The sequence below is a fragment of the Pseudorca crassidens genome, chromosome 4, assembly GCF_039906515.1.
Source record: "Pseudorca crassidens isolate mPseCra1 chromosome 4, mPseCra1.hap1, whole genome shotgun sequence".
Taxonomy (NCBI): Eukaryota; Metazoa; Chordata; class Mammalia; order Artiodactyla; family Delphinidae; genus Pseudorca; species Pseudorca crassidens.
The window spans coordinates 75364688-75383978 of record NC_090299.1 but is presented as its reverse complement, the minus strand read 5'-3'; the positions used below and the strand labels follow the sequence as shown (position 1 = coordinate 75383978).

At 45.6% G+C, this 19291-nt stretch overlaps 1 protein-coding gene across 6 annotated transcripts in view; it reads right to left on the bottom strand.

The window, feature by feature from the left end:
* Positions 1-19291, bottom strand: part of CRACD (capping protein inhibiting regulator of actin dynamics) — a 314918-nt gene that overhangs the window by 63777 nt on the left and 231850 nt on the right. For 2 of the 6 annotated variants that reach the window (XM_067736077.1, XM_067736076.1), the window contains exons 4-6: positions 5413-5577; positions 2700-2768; positions 290-472 (exon numbers count right to left, since the gene is read on the bottom strand). In XM_067736077.1, coding sequence (XP_067592178.1) covers positions 290-472; positions 2700-2768; positions 5413-5523 — 363 coding nt within the window. In that variant the 5' untranslated portion in view covers positions 5524-5577. Of the gene's footprint in view, positions 1-289; positions 473-2699; positions 2817-5412; positions 5578-11259; positions 11282-12844; positions 12993-13276; positions 13415-19291 lie in introns of those variants that run through there. The other 4 variants (XM_067736082.1, XM_067736079.1, XM_067736080.1 and 1 more) reach the window with 4 other exon arrangements.

Sequence of the window (19291 nt, the reverse complement as noted above, 5' to 3'; positions counted from 1 at the left end):
TTGGCTAAGCCGTGGCACAGGAAAGTGGGCCACCCGTCTGTTGCAAAGCACACAGTGTCCGGAGCCCCTCCGCAGCCAGCCTCTCTCTCTCTGAGGTCCACCAGCCACCGGCGGGCAACACGTCAGAAAGGGTGGTGGAAAGGAAATGGGCCCCTTCACCCTTGTGCCTGAGACACAGCCATCCCCGACGGGGACAGACCGAGTTCCTTCCATAGGCCCCTCAACAGCACCATCCTGCTAGGCAACATTAATGCCCAGCCAGCAAGGGTGTCTACCGGGCCATACGTACCCCGACAAGTCGCCTGTGCTTCCTTGACACCCTCTGGTTTTTTGGCTTAATGGACAGTTTGTGCTTGGCGGCACTGTTGTCCAGGCGGGCGATGGCCAGGGGGATGGCATCTAGGTTGACACTTTCGATGGTGCCGGCAGAGGAGAAGTGCCTTTTTGGCCGAGACGTTTTAACTGGAGCAGCCTACGGTGGAGATTGAAATGTGAAGTCAGTCGGGATCAGAGAACAACCTGCAAGGAATCCCGGCATGGCGGCACTGGTTGGAGCTCGCACCTTGCCCAACCTGGCCCAGGAGATGCTGGCATGCGGGCGGGGCTCGTGGGCACAGTGAAGTGAACACTGCTTTTAGAATCAAAAGACGTTGAGTATTTGTTTTGCCAGTGATAATCTGTTATTAACTTGTAAAGGTCATTTAATCTTTCAGGGACTAATTTTCCTACTCTGAATGGTACGGGGGTTAGATTAGATCAGGGGTCAGTAAGACACAGGCGAGGTGGGCCAGTCCTGCCTGAAGACTGTTTGGCTGAATAACGTTTTCCTGGTACACAGCCACACCATTGCCCTTGGCTGCCTTTGCGCTGAAAGGAAGAGCAGAACAAAGCAGAGTCTGGTAGTTGCAACTTATGGCCACGAGGCCTAAAATAAGTAGTAGTTTGCTAAGCGCTGGACTAGCTCATCTCTGTGCTAAGAACTCTGTAATTCTAAGAGCCTTCCACTGCCACAGACATGGTGTGTACATACCTCAGCTCCTACTTTAGCCTCCTCAAACAGGGAATGTGTCTTTCTGGCCTTTGTATCAATCCTCTTTATGCCCAAGTAGCAAATCTCATTTGGTAAGTGCTCAATAAATATTTGCTAAAAGAATGAAGGAACAATAAAGTATAATAACCTCTCTGCCTAGGGCATAAAATTTCTAATCAGCAAAAATGTTTTAGCACGATCATGCCAAAGTCACCGAGCACTGGTGCACTGGAAGTGAAAAGGAGGAGGCCTGGGTGAGAAGGTGAAGGGCAGAAATGTGCTACACACAGGGGAAAGGCAATTCTGCAGAGGATGAGCCGCAGAACTGCTTGCGGCTCTGTAATACAGGTGTGGTCACTTACAAAGCGCAACCTCAGACCAACCGTATACATTTAGTTAGGTCAGAGAGACCCAGGCTCACAGTCCACGCTGAATCAGATGGTAAGGAGCCACGCCTGTAACTTCAGAGTATTCACAGGCAAGCAGCGAGGCAAGGGCTCCTGGCCACAGCACGCCACCGCACAGCAGAGGGCGCTCACGGCCCTAACTGCCTTCTCCAGCAGCTGAGCTACAGGCTCAGCATCAGCGGAGGCCAGGTTGCCCCTGTTTTGACTGTGTCCGTGCACAGTAAGGGCAGAGTCAATGGGGTTGAGCTGGTGGCTTTGCTTTTTCCAATTATCTTCCATATTTATGCACAAAGATAAAGGAGCCAGCTAGCTCCAAGAGCAAAACGAACGCTCGGTAAATACTAATTTATGACAAGAAGCACGGAAGTAAGGAAAAATAATCCCAGCCTTTGGTCTCCTAAGCTTTTATTTATTTATGGTTGTCTTTATAATAGGTGTCAAATTCTAAACTACTGTTGAAGAGAGATGAATTAAACATTTATTTCCATCCCCTAATGGATGTGTGAGTAAGAGGAGTTAAAGCCAAATGTGATAGACTGAAGACGCAGATAAAGCATTTCAAGCTGAGATTTAATGCCATGTTTCGTCTCTAGTTATTCAAGCTGGGCCTCTTCATCTGGGTGGTGGAACTGTCTTGAGTCATCCCCTTCAGAAGACTCAGGGACATGCCCTGTTCTCACCGTACTGTCTGCCAGACCCCGGGAAGACCCCTTGACCCCTGTGCAGGTGAAAGGTCCTCATGCGAGCGGACTGGCCTCTGTAGAAGTGGCGCACGTGATCTCCACAGGGCTCCCTAGGCTCCTGCAGGTAACGTCGCAGGTTTCAGTGGAACGTGTGTAAGTTAAAAACCAAAAATACACACAAGTAGAGAAATGCTAAGGTCTTTTGGGAGGCATCTCTAAATAGAAGGAGACTTTTCCTTACACACTCTTTATGTTCAGGTGTTTTTAAATGTTTTTTTCAATGGCTTACCGGTGTCTTAAAATACATGCTACACCTAGGAAAACTACCAACACCTGAGACCCCAAACACAGGCGTGGCGGGAGTGTGGCTCTTTTTCAGAGCAGGGTTCAGTTCCAGCAGTTACATCACCATAGAAACAGATGCTCCAACATCTACCACTGGTTGCATTTTGAAGGAAGTTAAAGTAATGGACAAAGGTAGCATTTATGAATGGGAAAATGAGGCAGCAGATCGCCCAACAGAAGGAAGAATGGAAGTTAAAGTAAGGAGGCTGCATACACAAGTTCAAATCATACTACCTTCTCTTCCATCTCACTTCCGGCTCCAGGCAGATTCAGAGGACCCGGAGAACTTGGCGTCTCACTGGACTGGAACAGTAGAGAGAGTGCTCAAGTCAAACGCCAGCACAGGAAGTCCTGGGCAGACAACCAGACAGTGTCTGTGCAGGCAAGGGCCACCCCCTCCTCCACGCAGGGGCGCAGCTGGCTGCAGAGAGCCGGCAGGTTCACGGCGGGGACTCTGCTAATGTCCGGACTCCACCAGGGCTCCCGGGGCACGGTGTGTGCTCCCCTCTCCCCCGAGTTCAACACATCTCCCATCTGGGCGGTCTCCAACCTCCGTCCTTGATGTGTTTCCCCACTGATGAGAGAATCTCAGGTGCTGCCCTGCTGCCACCCTACCTGGGAAGCAGGGCCCCAACTTCAGAGCTCTCGGCTTTGCTGGCTGCCTTCCACCCCATGAAAAGGAAAGAAGGGCCCTTCCAGGGGCACACGGGGGCTGGGCTGAGGAAGTGGATGACCAGAGGAGGCAAGAAAACTTGGAAGGAAGGGAGGAAGGGAGGGAGGAAGGAAGGAGAAGAAAAAGGCTGATGATTCACCTCCCAGTCGCCCTGCCTGCCCTGGGTACATGCACATCACGTCATCTGCACCAGCTATACCTTCCGTCTTGTATCGCCCATATTTACAAAAGGGTCTCATTGGGGGCTTCCCTGGTGGCGCAGTGGTTGGGAGTCCGCCTGCCGGTGCAGGGGACGCGGGTTCATGCCCCGGTCCGGGAAGATCCCACATGCCGCGGAGCGGCTGGGCCCGTGAGCCATGGCCGCTGAGCCTGCGCGTCCGGAGCCTGTGCTCCGCAGCGGGAGAGGCCACAACAGTGAGAGGCCCGCGTACCGCCAAAAAAAAAAGGGTCTCATTGTCTCTTACAGAGCCATAACATCAGCTTGCCCTACCTCAGTCCCTTTTCTGTACCACACTTAGAAACACCTTTAGAAAACACAAGTCAGATTATCACTGCCCTGCTTAAAACTACTCAGAGGTTTCCTATTACTTTTTGAATAAAATTCACCCCTTCTCCTGTGGTCTACATGATCCAGCCTCTATACTGTGCTCTACCTACCCTTTGTCCTCGTCCCCACTGGCCTGCTTTCTGTTCCTCCTTCAGGACAAGCTCAGTCCCACCTCTGGGCTTCTGTACTTGCTCTCCCTTCTTCCTAAAACACCCTTTACCCCTCCGGTCCTGCTCATGGCTATTCTGACCTCCTTATCTAAAGAAGCAGCCTCTCTCCAACCATATTACTCACTTTTCCATCACCCTGTTTTATTTTCTGTGCAGCATTTTTATTAATCCGAAATTATGATGTGTATCTATTTGTTGACTTGTTTGTTGTCTGACTCTCCTCTCATTAGAATGTAAACGACACGGAAGCAGCCCCTTGTCTAATCTGACCCATCTCTGCAAGGCCCACAGCTGGGGGAGCACCTGCTGAATGAATGACCCTCCTCCTCTCCCAGGCCACAGTGCCCTGCACTTATTAGATCTTCAGTAACAGGGAAGACATTTGCTTTGGTCCATAGGAAATCCCTGAATCAAGGCTGATGACCCACACTGCTGCCCAGCACTCAGGAGGCTGGAGAGAGCATTGTTGGACCAGTGGGAGAGATGGGCCCCACGCCTGCTTCACCACCACCCACAACTGTGGGCGCCAGGAGTCATCAGGGCCAGGGCCAGGGCCAGGCAGAGCTGGGCAACAGAGGAGACTGTCCACCTTTTCTTTCCTTCCTTTGCTCTACAAGTCACTTATCTTTTGTTCTACTCTTATGACATGTTAGCTGATAACAAGCACAACTTCTTCCAGGGGCATCTTAATAACACCCAATGTCATTTCAGGCACCATGGTAGGCACAGCACAGAGAATACTTTCTTTTAAGCATGGGAAGACTCGGAGCCTCAGCTAGAGAACAGTTTATCTAGCTACTGGTAGGGCTTTTCTTCCTTTTCCCGTAAGAGGCCTGAGGGTGTCCCTTCTGCTGCAGAGGGACTCTCATTTCAGGATATGCTCAGAGTGTTTCTTTCAAAGCGTCAAGAGACCAAATTTAGATAGGACAGTGCTGGACCAGTGTGACTTTCTTTCCACACTAAGTAGACTTCAAGCGGGTCTGTTTGATATGTTCTGTCTTATTGAGCACCTACTTCTTTCCTCATTTCCCTTTAAATTAGTCCAATTTGACAAGTAATCATTCAGTGCAAGTAAGCAGTAACGATGTCCTGGGGAGACAGAGACACGTAAGATCCAGTCTGTCCTCAAGGAACTCAACGTTTAGAGATGCAGAGAAAATAGTTACGTGGACACAGATGCAGACGGAGTACAGATGTGTAAGAAGCACTAAGGATGCACAGTGAAGGCACAGAGGAGATAGTGCAGCTTGGAGGTGAAGCCAGGCGAGGCTCCCAGAAGAGGTGGGTCAGCCCGGGTCTCCGGGAGTAAGTGGAAGACACTGGGAAGAGCTGGGGCAAGGGGCACGTCTCCCCTGCCTCCCCCTCTTCCAAGCTGGCCCCCCTGCAGATCAATGCACTGGCCCGGGAAGTGCCCTCCAGCCCTGGGCTACTCATCAGGAAAGCTTCTCCCACCTTATTCCCTACATTGCAGAGCCCAGGGTTACTGATGCCCCTGTCCACTGCCCAGCACCCTCCTGGGCTTCTTAGCAATCAAGTCATTCCCTGGAGGAGCCTTACTTTGTTCTCGGTGTCTGAGAGGATGACGTCCTGCTGAGTCACAATTTCCATGGGACTGGTCAGGACCGGATCCTCTTCCAAGCGAGCCTCGCCACTGTCTGCCTTCTTCATGGGAATGGCATTGGGTGGTGGCTGCCCAAACTTGATGTTCTTACCCAACTGTCGCTGGAGAGAAACAAAAGAAAGACATTCTGAAGCAGTGAAGCGGTTCACAATAACCACAGCCAGATTCCCCATAGCTAGCAGGCACTGAGGCATATTCTGTACACGACTAGTTTCCAGACTAGACACCATGCCAGTAAACCCTGATGCAGTCCTGTAATAACTGAATCTGTCTCCTGGTATTTCTTTCCCACCTTCGAGCCGTGAGCTTTTTCATCCAGCCACCTCTTTCATGGAGATGCCAACATTTCCAGGGGGGGTAGAGAGACCGTATTTCTGATCCAAAAGTTGGGCATGACAAAAATGTTTTGATTAACCTATACGTTTATTTATATAAAAGTCTTTTAAAGGTACAAAAATTGGATAGAAAATAGTTTCACGAAATGCAAAAACCACTGGGGGAAATCAAGACCCTTGCACAAAGAAGGGAACCCTTCAGCCCTTTTGGACATATCTCCCCTTGAATATTTAGGTTTCATCTACCTTCCTCACCAGCCCCTAGCTTGAACATCCTGTTCGGGTTACAGTGGGTACCACTGCCAAATGGAAGAAGACCCCAGGGCCCACAAGTCTTTCCATGATTGATGCTGAGTTCACGGAAAAGATGGAAGCAATCTTGTCCTGCCAATAGGACGGCCTCTTCGCCTTGCTGCAGCTACCCACTGTGCCCTACCGGCCAGAAGGAACCAAGTGGGTAAGGGACAGAGAAGGAGGCCAGAGGAAGGGCCAAAGAGGGACTGATCACTGGTGGGAGGGAGCTGAATGGATGGGGAGAAGGAGGGAAAAACAGGGGATAGAAATTAGGAAGATAAATAGTATTCAGAATTAGAGAAAAGCCAGATTAAAAAAAGGAATTTTATTCCCTGAAGAAAAATATATAAACATAATAGTTTTTAATAAGAGACAAAATATTTAATGGGCTAGATATATTAGATATAAAATATTTAATGGGTAGAGAAAGTGAATGACACTCAGGAAGGAAAAGAGGTAAGCCGTGGTCATCCGAAAGACTACTGTACTGAATCGAACATATTGTACAAACTACTGCCTTTATCTACATCAGGGATTCTCAAGCTCGGTGCTACTGACATTTGAGGCCAGATAATTCTTTGTTGTGGGAGCTGTCCTGTGCACTGTAGGACGTTTAGCATCACCCCAGGACAGCAGATGCTAGTAGCAACCCCTCTTCAACCTGTTTAGACAACCGAAAATGCCTCCAGGCTTTGTCCAATGTCCCCTGGGGGCTAAAGTCGCCTCCAGCTGAGCATTACTGCTCTAGATCTAGGTACTTGGGTTTCACAGTCTTTTTATGCTTCAAGGGGAAAAAAAAAATAGAGACTACATTATCGGATATTTATCTCTAATGTGGCCAATATTTAATACCACAAAGCTGCAAAAAGCCTTAGCAATCACATTATCCAACCCCCTCACTTTACCAAAAAAGTCAGAAGTCCAGTGGGGAGAGGTGACTGGCTCAAGCTTATGGAAAGAATGAGTGGCCCCAAAGGGATTTGAATCCATGTCTTCTAAACCACATTCAGTGTTATTTTCATTGCACTCCACTGGTTCTCATAAATTTAACATCACACGTCCTTCTTCTTTCAGGGGCAGAAAGAAAGAGAGGATGCAGCATTTTTTACTACCTCACTGAAGTTCCCCAGCAGAGGGCTCTCTCGAGGGAAATATTCCCCTTCTCTCTCTGAACTCCAGGATATCAAATCCACCCACCTTCACTCAGCTCCCCCTCGGCCTTGCATGGTGGATGGTGAGATTTGCAGAGACATGAAAGAGATGAGCCCCAGGCCCCCCTCCCCACATCCCGGGGGGCACGCACCCCAGCATGCCAAGTCAGGAGCACAGAGAGACAAGGACTCGTATTTGATCTGCTGGTATCTCAGCCTGAGCCTGGCTCCCCTGGCACCCCAGGGAGGGAGCACACATCAAAAGCCCGAGTTCAGCCAGTGAAGTACAGCTCGAGCAGCCTAAAAGGGTTTCGGGGAGGAGCAGGCTGAAAAATTGTATCTTCTAAAAACAAGTTTAGCAGGAAGCGGCAGTTAGTATCTACTCTAAGCAGATCAATAAGCAGGCACAGTTAGAACAGCCGATGGCGTCAGACGAGAGGACACGGTGTAACAAAGCCACAGGCCCGTCTCACTTGCTACCCTGTGGGAGAGGGACACGGACGTGGGCAGAAGTGGCCGGAGGAGTTCCAGCATCCTAGTGACAGCCTGAGCAGGGATTCATTCTGGGACTCCCAGCCCAGCCTTTGGTTGACCAGTTATCCCTTCTCTAGGAGTGCTGGCCAAGAGCTGGAAACTTCCCAATCACCTTAGATGGAGACCCCCTGCTGTCAGGGTGTACCATCTACCAATGCTCTTGAATGTCTAAGATGAGGGTATGTTCAGAAAAGAGTAGGCTTAATACCCTAAATGCCCTTTAGTTAGGATTTCTGCCACCATCACAGAAAAGAATGAATATGCTGATATTATTCTTCATTAGGGCACTTTTTAGAACACTGACGTTGGTCCACCGTGATGCTTAGGTTAAAAAAAAAGAAAGAAAGAATATGGCCAAATGTAATCCTAGTCTGGATTGAAATAAACTCCAAAGATGGGATGGGTATCATGGCTGCCAATGGAAAATGAAAGAGAAAATGGGAGAAAATAGTAGATGCAATAGGAACAGGTGAAATAAGGTACATGGGACAAAGCTGGGAAATGGAGAGAGTGATATTAAGAAATGAAGTAGAGAGTTAAAGAAAGAAGCAACTTGAGAGGAGGGTGCAGGGGGCAGAGAAGAGGCACAGGGAGAAGCTGCAGCCTTGGTGGCAGGGACAACAGCTGAAGGGAGCGGGGTCGGGGTCGGGAAGGTGGGTGGGAAAGAAGGAAGAGGAAGAGGGAGGGAGGGAGGGAGGGAGGGAGGGAGAATGTGTGTGTATACCAGAGGGTTGATTTATGTCACAGATATGGGCATCCTGGCAAAAGAAACACAATGCTGTTGCCTTTGAGAATAACGATGAGCATCTCCATAAAACAGCTGGATTTAAAATCCCTCTAGAGAAAACAAGTTCGGGCTGCTGGCTAGGGAGCTTGAGAGGAGGGCGTGGGATGGAGGAGGGGAGGACCCAAGTCATGAAAGAAATAGGGCTTCCCTGGTGGCGCAGTGGTTGAGAGTCCGCCTGCCGATGCAGGGGACGCGGGTTCGTGCCCCAGTCCGGGAGGATCCCACATGCCGCGGAGCGGCTGGGCCCGTGAGCCATGGCCGCTGAGCCTGCGCGTCCGGAGCCTGTGCTCCGCAACGGGAGAGGCCACAACAGTGAGGGGCCCGTGTACCGCAAAAAAAAAAAAAAGAAATGACGGCCATCGTCTAGGGAGAGGGCTCCAGCCTCTCTGTGCAGACAAAGGGCTGTCTTCACAGACACACCCTGCAGTGGTTGGGAACGAGACAGTGGAACAGGCCAGGCCAGGGCTGAAGGTCCAAGGCCATGGTGAATGAGCCTTGGGCTCTCGAGGCCAAGGCCCTTGCACCTGCCCTGTGGGGTTCCTACTCCAAATGCTTCCTTCAGCTGACTCGAAGGAGACTGGGCTGTTGGACACTTTGTGTGATTTACTGACAACTAAAAGGTGACTGCTGAAACCTATCTGGCAATCTCAGGTGTCGAGTGAATTGAATATGGGGATAAATGTGGCTTTTTGGTGACTTTTATTCTGCCCACCTTTCAGGCATTGTCATGGGAAGAACTGTGATATAAGCAATCACTGAAAACCAGTCTGTTGAGATGAGCTTGCCCTTAAGTTTTCAGGAAAATAAACTATTACCACTCCCTCCATATATAGATATATATTTTTTACATACTCATGGATTCTTTATATGTACTGAGATAATAGCCAGAGGGGAGAGTGGAACCGCTGTGCCTAAACTGAGTCCATGTTACTTGTGGCTATGAATGGAGTTACTGTTAGACTGGAATGTGAGCTAAAAGGGGTGATATTTTATTCACTCAAATGGGGCCATTTTGTTGTAATATGGAATGTTGGAGAATGATGTTATAGGAATGCACATCCATATTTATGAGGCTTTTCTCCTATGGTGTGGAAATTCCAAGCCCATCATATTCTGCAGCTCTCACACTGCCAGTTTAGATTTCCCCAGACTTTTCACAGCCATCCTTCAGACCACGTCTGTAAGAACAAGGCAGAAGAAGAATAAAGTTGCTGTCCTCTTGAGCGAACTACGTATACTCCCATAGTTAAAATGAATTTAAAAGAACAAGCAAAATCAAAAGCACACAGATTTAAAGACGTTCGCTCTGTGCACAAGTGGCTAAGAGCAGCTATTTATTCTTTGTGTCCTCGACAGCTGCATGAGGTGCCCAAATCCTCAAAGGTAAGACACTTTGGCATTTTTTAAAGTGAAATCCAGCTCAGCAGGAGATAGCAGCTACTGAATATGGAGGTTTTCCCTCCTGAGCTAAACAGTCTGTGGACTAATAGACTAAGCATTTTCTGACAAAGATCTGGTATAATTCTAAAAAATCACTTGCAGGCTTAGACTGTGATGTTCCTGAGTCTTATCATCGATAGGTGCATACACACTTCACAGCCTGGTTTGATCTGAAATAAACAGCCACCTCCCTATCTGTGCTCTGGGCAGCTGGAGGGAACATCAAGGTCACTGTGGTCCAAAGGCAGTGAAGTGCAAAGCTTACAAAGCCACTCTGTGCTACAGCAGGTGAACAGTGATTCTGTATAAATGGCAGATTTTAATAACTGGAGGGGCCCTTCACATCATCCATCACATGCATCCTCCTATTTTTCAGATAGGGCACATGAAGGTCAGAGAGGTTAAAGGACCTGCTCCAAGGCTGCACAGCTAGGTGGTGGCAGAGGCCTGCCGGGGGCTTTTTATTTCACCCACTGGCCATAGAACAACCGGCTGTTATGGATAGGGTCCTAAAAAAGGGTAGCACTGTTGTTTCTGTCCCTGTAACTGTCCTATATATTAAAATCTGTTCTCACTCTGCACATGAATTATTTTTATACTCAGGGGAAAAAAGTAATTTTTCTTTTAAAGGTTCAGTTGCTTGCCACAGAAATTTTGGCAGGTGGTAGATTCACTTTGTTCAGAGAAGATGTTCAGAAAAGAGCAGGCTTATTTACGCTGTATTCAGTCATTCTGTACTCAGCATCAGCAGACAGATACTAACCATCACGGGTGCAACACAGGACAGTTCTGGCTGAGATGACTACGTGTGGACACTAGGGGGCAACCTTTCCAAGTGCAGTCATTACAGGCGTGGCTCCGGTTTCCAAGGACTAGGAAGTTTCTTAAGCCAGAGAAAAATGGCATTTTTTTTTTTAAATGACATTCCAGTAGAAATCTCATTTCAAAAGAATGTCTTAATAATGGTGGCAAATCAGCTTGCTAGGACATTTACTGTCAAATAGGTGTTAGCCATTAGTTCTCTCTTTTTAAAATAAACACACACATACACAAGGACAATTTCAGACATAAAAAACATACATGCCTCTGACGTAACTAAACACCCTCATTCCATGCTGGAGTCTACGAGGGGGCGGTCTTTTATGCTGCTGACTAAGCATCAATACCAGCATAACGTTTTTATGGAAAAATGCAAAGCATTCATGCAAGTTAATAAAGTTAACTACTATTTCTACAACTTACCAGAAACATACTGCTTAGTCGACTGAAAAATAAAGCACAGTCTTTTGGGGGTGATACAGTTATATCTTATGTCACTCCAAAAATCACATTTGCTATGATAATGGTCCCCATTTCCCTCTTCGAAGAGCAAAAGTCTCTTATTTTATTGTTTAAAAACACAACTTTAGAGCTGTAAGGAAGCTCGTGAATCCATGCAGCAGAAGCAAAATTAGGCAGACCTTGTATGAGTAGATGATGTCCAAAGGAGAGCACTCCAATTAGACAGCTATTCTGCTTCACTCACATTTCTTCTCCTGTTTTATCAGAATTGTTGCTTCAGGGAAGTTAGTTGTTTTACATTTTATTAGTTATGAGATCAGATTCTTTAAACTTATGGCTTACATCATTAAGACAACCAACTGGCATTCACATATTTCTATTGAGTTTCTGTATATTCAATACTGAGGAATTATCTATTTTTTACAACTCCAAATCCACTTCTTGGAGTGGCAGTGGCAGGTGGTGTGACATTACAAAGCTGATACCATTTAAGACGACAGACTATTATCTAATTTTTAAAGAACTCCTTGAAAGCCCTTGTAAAATACAGTTGTTTTGTAGACTGAAATCTGTAAGTCATTCCCCTTAGAAAGGGAGTATTATGAGGGTTCATTACTTCGTAGCAATAATATTCCAGGAAATAAAAGACTTCAAGAAGGAAAGGTAAGGAGGAAGGGGATCGAGGTTTTCTTTGGCCGTCACACCCTTCCCCCTTCTCCAGCTTATGAAAAGACACAGCTGACTTTTTCTTCTGAGTCTATAAAACGTGTGGCAGTACAACCAGCAAGAACCAGAACGGGGGAGCTAGTTAGGAAAGCTGAAACTTGAAGTGCCTAGTTTAGTTCTGAGGGCAGGACTATGGCCTTGGGCAGGGGTGTGGTAGGTACAAAGATCTAGGCAAGTTTGGGTGTGGTTGCAGGGTGTTGGCTATTTCCCACCTCACCATATGCTATATTCAGCTGAGTGTGTGTGGCATATGTAACCAAACAGAGATCACAAAATACATAGCTAATAACCAGTAGAAACAAGAATATTTCAAGAAAATAGAAAAATTTGAGTGTCAGTAGCTATTCAAGCCAGCTGTCCCCTTTATTTTTTATGTTTTTGCTGGTTCATTCACTCATTCATTTATTGGTTCATTCGCTGTTGTAGACTTAGATGGAAACCAGCAGACCAGAGCCCCCTGTTCATCGTCTGCGTTGCCTCCAAGCACCCCCAGCTCAGAGAAGTGCTTGCTTATGCACTTCTGTCGGGTGAGTGAATTCTACTGAGCACTCGGGCAAACTTACTTGGGCAGATCCCAGGGGTCTTTGCTCACCTTGCTTTTCCTGGACTTCCCGTTATTTCAGTCTCATTTAGTGAAAAATTATTTTATTATATTTTCATTCTTAAGGAGTTACCATCTGAGTCAATGTTATGTAGGAAAACTGCCCAACTCTGCAGTGTGAACAGGAGCGAAGCTGAAGAGCTTCACAGCACCCCTCTGAGACAGGGTGGCTCAGGGCAGCCAGATTTACAAACACAACAGAATAATAAAGAGTCTCACCATTCACTGTCCAAGTATGGAGACTTGGAATGGGAACACTTGCTGTGCATACCCTCAGCTGGCAGTCAACCCTGTGCTCGGGGATTATGGCCAACACTTAATGGTCAGGAGCTCTTTCCTCTCACCCAAGTTCTGCAGCCTCTCTAGGGTACTTGTCCTCATTAAGTCCAGTTAAAAATGAGGGAACAACTTGAGAGAAAAGGAGAGGGGGTGTTATGTAGGTGGGTACAACGGTGATAGTGAACCTCTCACAGGTGGACAGAGGCTTCCAGAAAACTGAGTGAGGTTTGAGAAAGCAAACATTCTCCCCAGGAGCTATCCCCTGGACCTCCCAATCCACTACTCAAGGCCAAGTTAGGAACTTTCCCTACTTCCCTCCATAGCCGGGCCCCTTCCCTATGGCTCTGACCTTCCAATCTCAAGCTGTCTTACCTGAAGAGTTTTGACTTTGCCCAGGATGTTGTCCTGTGACATTGCTTGAACTGTCTGCTCACTTTCTGCTCCCCCATCAGGGATAAAAATACTGTCATGGGAAAACGCCCGGGTTCCCACAGAATAGTTGAAGGACCTGGAATGCAAATCATGTGCTTCATTTTATTAGGATGATAAGATTCCTTTTGGCAATTCAATTTCCTTTTCTTCCTGATTTAGGGGACTCCACCCACATCCCCGGTCTCATTCAGAAAGCACTTCCAGCATGGTGTCCTTTTCTGTGAGAGGTCAGCCAAGTAGCTGGGTAGACAGAAGGGTCCCACTGGAATAAGGGAGTATGTCTCCAACACAACAATGTTTCAGAGCCACTCAGTGGGAGAACTCAGACTGCTACTTGTTTGTAGAGAACCCAGGACAGAAGGCACTGCAGAAATGTTAACTGTAGGAGCCTTTCTCCTGATGAGCTGTCACTATCAGTTTTAGCCCAGTAAAGTCTTGTCAACAAGTAGTTTTTAAGTAACATGCAGATCTAGAAGTAAGAGGCAAGAGTTTCTTTCTTTCAGATTGCAATCAAATCGGAAGAAAGATATATACATCTAAAACAAAGACTTGATGAGGGCTGGAATTGCTATAGGGACTACAGGAATAAAGAGTCTCTCTGTCGAGACTCTAGGAATTCAGAGAAGAGGAGGGGAAATGTGTGTTAAGGAGATTCTAATGGGTGTCATGCATTGGATGGCTTATAGGTGGTAGGTACCCAACAATAAACACTTTTCAGTTGAAAGGTTGGACTTCAAGGAAATCTGGACTTCTGACTGTGAGGTATAGGCCAGGTGAACTGCAGCAAGAGGAAGCAGCAGACACCAACCGTTCCTTACTTGATTTTGGAAATTAAGTTACCTCTGGGAAGGAACACACAGGGGCAGAATCACACACTCCCCATAAGGCAAGGCAGGCACATTTCCATGATGCCAGGCACACAGGCAGCTCTCTCAGGGTGAGAGAGCCCTACTTCTCCCTCTCCCCTCCCCAGAAAGGGGTTCCACCTGGAGGTTTTTTCAGTGACCTAGGGCAAGAAAGAAGAGGCAGTACTGGGGGAAATGGGCCGCCAGCTGTACCTCTGAACTGAATTACAGAAATGCAGCAGGCAGGTTCCCAACCAAGTTTAGACCTACTTGGAAAGACTGAGTACCAAATTTTTTCATCAAATTTGCCAAATTACGAGCAGCAAGGTAACAAAGCATGTGAGGTTTAGAAACAGAAGACTGGGATGTGAGCCTCCTGGCTGTGTGATCTTCGGCAATAATACTATATATATATTATAATTTATTTATTTGTTTTTGGCTGTGTTGGGTCTTTGTTGCTGCGCACGGGCTTTCTCTAGTTGCGGCGAGCGGGGGCTACTCTTCATTGAGCTGCGCGGGCTTCTCATTGCAGTGGCTTCTCTTGTTGCAGAGCATGGGCTCTAGGTGCGCGGGCTTCCGTAATTGTGGCACGTGGGCTTCAGTAGTTGTGGCTCACAGGTTCTAGAGCACAGGCTCAGTAGTTGTGGCGCACGGGCTTAGTTGCTCCGCGGCATGTGGGATCTTCCCAGACCAGGGATCGAACCCGTGTCCCCCTGCATTGGCAGGCAGATTCTTAACCACTGCACCACCAGGGAAGCCCCCGGCAATAATAATAATAACCACCAATCCCTACTTTGATGAAAACACTGTGCTGAGAGTTTTACTTTCATTGTCTCATCACCAATATTTTGTGGCAAATAAAACTCAGGGAGTAAATAACCTTATTTAAAGTCGCCTAAATAGAAGTTGTAGCATAAGAAACAATTCAGATCTGCTGAATATAATCCCAGGCCAGGCAGCTGAAGTGTTTTAAAGTGGTGGAAGGTCTCTAGTATTCCTTCCCATGAGTGAGATGGGGTTTGGGCGGATCAGTGGGAGAGGAAGACAGGATGCCAATGCCATGTGGGCTGGAATATGGGAGGGCTGGAGACACTAAACAGCTGGAATAATGGGTAAGCCTTCAGCTAAATAGCACAAGGCACTATATAGCAGCAACCCACTTTATGAAATATGAGGCATTGTTTTAGGATATGAATATGAATATGAAAAGGAAATTAAATGTACCACTATCTCCCTGTCCTCAGAGACTTTGTGATCTATGCTACAAAATGAACTTCCAAGTTCACCTAAAGATGCTATGAAATAAACTTTCCATTCAAAGTTATGGAATCAAACCTTTTAATATTGTGTCTAAACTTTTTTCTCAGATCCCTGGCTATGATTCAGATGAAAGAAGAGGTAACTGACTTCATTTTCTACACAGTGTTTTTACAAATGGCTTATATACGCACTCAGGCTCTGAAATATTCTTATAAACACATATATGGACAAGTCCACTTTAGATGCTCAATAAATGCTTACTAATGTCGCACAGTTGTATGTACATTATACACCAGCGCTAGGCCAAGTTCCCTTCCAGTTTCCAAGTCAATCTTTTGACTGATTCATGAAATTTAACTCTCTGCTCTAATTCTTTTTTCCAGAAAGGCTAAGAACTGACAGTTTCCTGCTCTTCTGTGTTGCCCCAAATATTCCTTGTTGCCAACCAGGATTTAATGTCCCCACTTCCAGATGATCTTACTGAAAAATAGAGAAAATGAATCGTAATAGTAGTAGTAGTGATAATTATAATAATAGTGGTAGTCACAGTGGTAATATTAATACTGGCTAAATGTTACTGGGCACTTGCTATGTCCCCTCCATGTGTGCTAACTTCTTTAATATAACACCTAAATCCTTGTGATATATAATATTTAAACCTTATGTGGAAGGCACTATTATTAAGCCTATTTATAGATGAGGAAACTGAGGCTTAAAGACAATGAGTGACTTGTCGTAAATTGAATGACTGTATACGTGTGAACCTGTTTCTGGACTGTGTTCTACGGGTCTATTTGTCTGTTTTTACAGCAGTAATACCACACTGTCTTAGTTACTATAGCTTTTTAATGAGCCTTGATGTCTAGCAGTTTATGTTCTCTAGCTTTGTTTTTTTTTCCCAGATGGCTACTCTTGTCTCTGCATTTCTACATAAACTCCCCCCCGCCGCCCCCCACACACAGACTGTAATACACTCCTAGGATTACTTTTGTGATGGTATTGGATCTATAGATAAACTTTGGGATACCTGACATCTTTACAACAGTCAATCTTTTAATCCATGAACACTGGATATTCCTTCATTTATTAATATTTAGATCCTTTTTACTTACTCTCAATAATGTTTTGTAGTTCTCTGTATAGAGGTCTTTTACATATTTTGATAGATTTATTGCTACATATTTGATGTTTCTAAATCTACTGTAAATGGTATAGGCTAAAATTTTTATTTTTCTAATTGTTTATTGGCAGAATATTAAAGTGCCACTTGGTTATTGATTATTGATGTTATAACTAGGCTTAGATAAATTTATTTGTTAATCATAATGACTGTTGATTCTTTTGGATTTTCTATGTATACAATCATGTTATCTATGACAAAAGAGCTTTATTTGTTCATTGTCAATCTCCTTCTCTCCTTCCTCCCTTCCTTCCTTTCTCCTTCCTTCCATACCGCAATTAGCTAGGATCTTCATATGAACTTAAGTAGAAGTGGTAATGGTGGACTTTGTCATATTCCCAAACTGAGCAGAAAAGTATTCAATATTTTACGTTAAGTCATGATGTTAGCTATAGAACTTCTATAGATGCACTTATATTACTGCTTCTTTGAAAAGACAAGCAGTCGGTCTCTTATAGCTGACTTTAAGATTTTTCTTTGTCTTTGGTTTTCTCAGTTTTAGTCTGTTGTGGCTAGATGTGAATTTCTTCTAATTTATCTAGCTTAGGGTACATAATACTCCTTAAACCTGTGGCTTGGTGTCTTTCATCAGTTTGGGAAAATTCTCAGCCATTATTTCTTCAAATATTGCTTCTGCCCCGTTTTTCTCTATTCCCCCTCTGATTCTCCAATGTTAGACCTTTTCAACATGAGCCACATGTCTTTCATGCTCTTTTCTGTATCTGTTGTTTTTTTTACTCAATATGTTTCAGTCTGGATTTTTCTACTGACCTAGCTTTTAGCTCATTAATCCTCTCTTTAGTGGTGTCCAGTCTGTTGTTAAAACTACCTACTGAGTTCTTACTATCAGTAGCATTTTTCAAATCAAGAATTTCCAACCAAGCGTAAAATCGAAAGCTTGTGGGAAGCAGCCGCATAGCACAGGGAGATCAGCTCCGTGCTCTGTGACCACCTAGAGGGGTGGGATAGGGAGGGTGGGAGGGAGATGCAAGAGGGAGGGGATATGGGGATATATATATATAGCTGATTCACTTTTTGATACAGCAGAAACTAACACACCATTGTAAAGCAATTATACTCCAATAAAGATGTTAAGAAAAAGCAAGAATTTCCATATGATCCTTTTTAATAGATTCTAGTTCTCTAGTGAAATTATCCACCTTGTCAACTATTTTGTTGAATATATTAATCACAATTGTTTAAAAGGCTCTCTCTGAAACTACAATATCTTAGTCCCCTTTGGGTCTATTTCTATTATCTTGTTTTCCTCATAGTCTGATTCTTAACTGCCTGGTAATTTTTTAATTGAATTCTGCACATAATGCACACAAAACTGTAGAGGCTGGGTTCTCTCCTTTCAGAGAGGACTTGCTCGCTCCTCTAGCAAGCAGCAAAGGAGCAAAAACACCTCAATCCAATCAGAAACCAAGCTGATCTTGGCTGGTTAGCAATCTTTGTCAGGCTCAGACTACCTCTGCTTCATCCCCACTTGTAGGGTACAGGCCTCCTGGAGTCTTAACTAAGAATCCGTGTTATTTCCTAAGGTCCTTCTTGGTGGATTCTCAAACTCCAATTTTTGTCTTTCCAGCACCATAGACTGCCCTGTTTTTCAGCCTGCATTCCTGTGCAGCTGTATCAACAGATTCCTCAAAAGGAAAACTGTTGCCTAGAGTTAGGTTCTTTCTGGGCTTCTCTTCTCTTGGGGGGAACTTAGTCCCTCAAGTCCTGGCTGTCATGGCAGCCTCAAACTCTAATTTTTGTGTTCCCAGCTCCATGAGATTGCCTACAGCTCTGCTGCCTTCTCCTCCTCTTGGCAGCCACTCTGAGCCTTGACCTGCACCTGAGAGTCAACTAATGCCAACAGGAGAGAAGCAATTTGCAGAAAGTTGGCCTCAACTCAGTGGGCCTCCCTTCTCTCCAGGATCTCACTGCTCAAGTCTGGTGCCTTAGCAGCAATCTGACACCTTCAAACAGATGTCTCTGTTTTAATATTTTATATGTATTTCCAGTTGTTCTTGGTGGGAGCACTGATTTGCTACAAGCTACTTCATCATAGCCAGAAGCGAAAGTAACTAAATAATTTTTTGATATTTATTAACTCTCTACACATGACAGAACCTACTTTTTTTTTTTTTGTGGTATGCGGGCCTCTCCCTGTTGTGGCCTCTCCCGTTGTGGAGCACAGGCTCCGGATGCACAGGTTCAGCGGCCATGGCTCATGGGCCCAGCTGCTCCGCAGCATGTGGGATCTTCCCGGACCGGGGCACGAACCCGTGTCCCCTGCATCGGCAGGCGGACTCTCAACCACTGCGCCACCAGGGAAGCCCCAGAACCTACTTTTTGATAAGGCCATTGTTCTTAAGAGGATTACTTTTCAAAGTGATAAAAAACATTTGTACCTTTTTCTTCCTATATTTGGTTTTTAAAGCTCTGAGAAGAAACAGTGCAGGAGAATGGTCATTGGTTTATTAGTTACACTAATGAACACTCTCTTCTAAATAATTCAGTTTACATAATGCAAGTTAACATTACATCCTTGGCAATTTGTGTCACTTTAGATCTTCGGTCATCATGGTTACCAATGTCGGCTCCAAACAACTCTACAATGTAGATTATTTCCTTTTCTCTGAAGGGGAAGCTGAGACAAAGAGTGGGTAAGAAGGTTGCCCA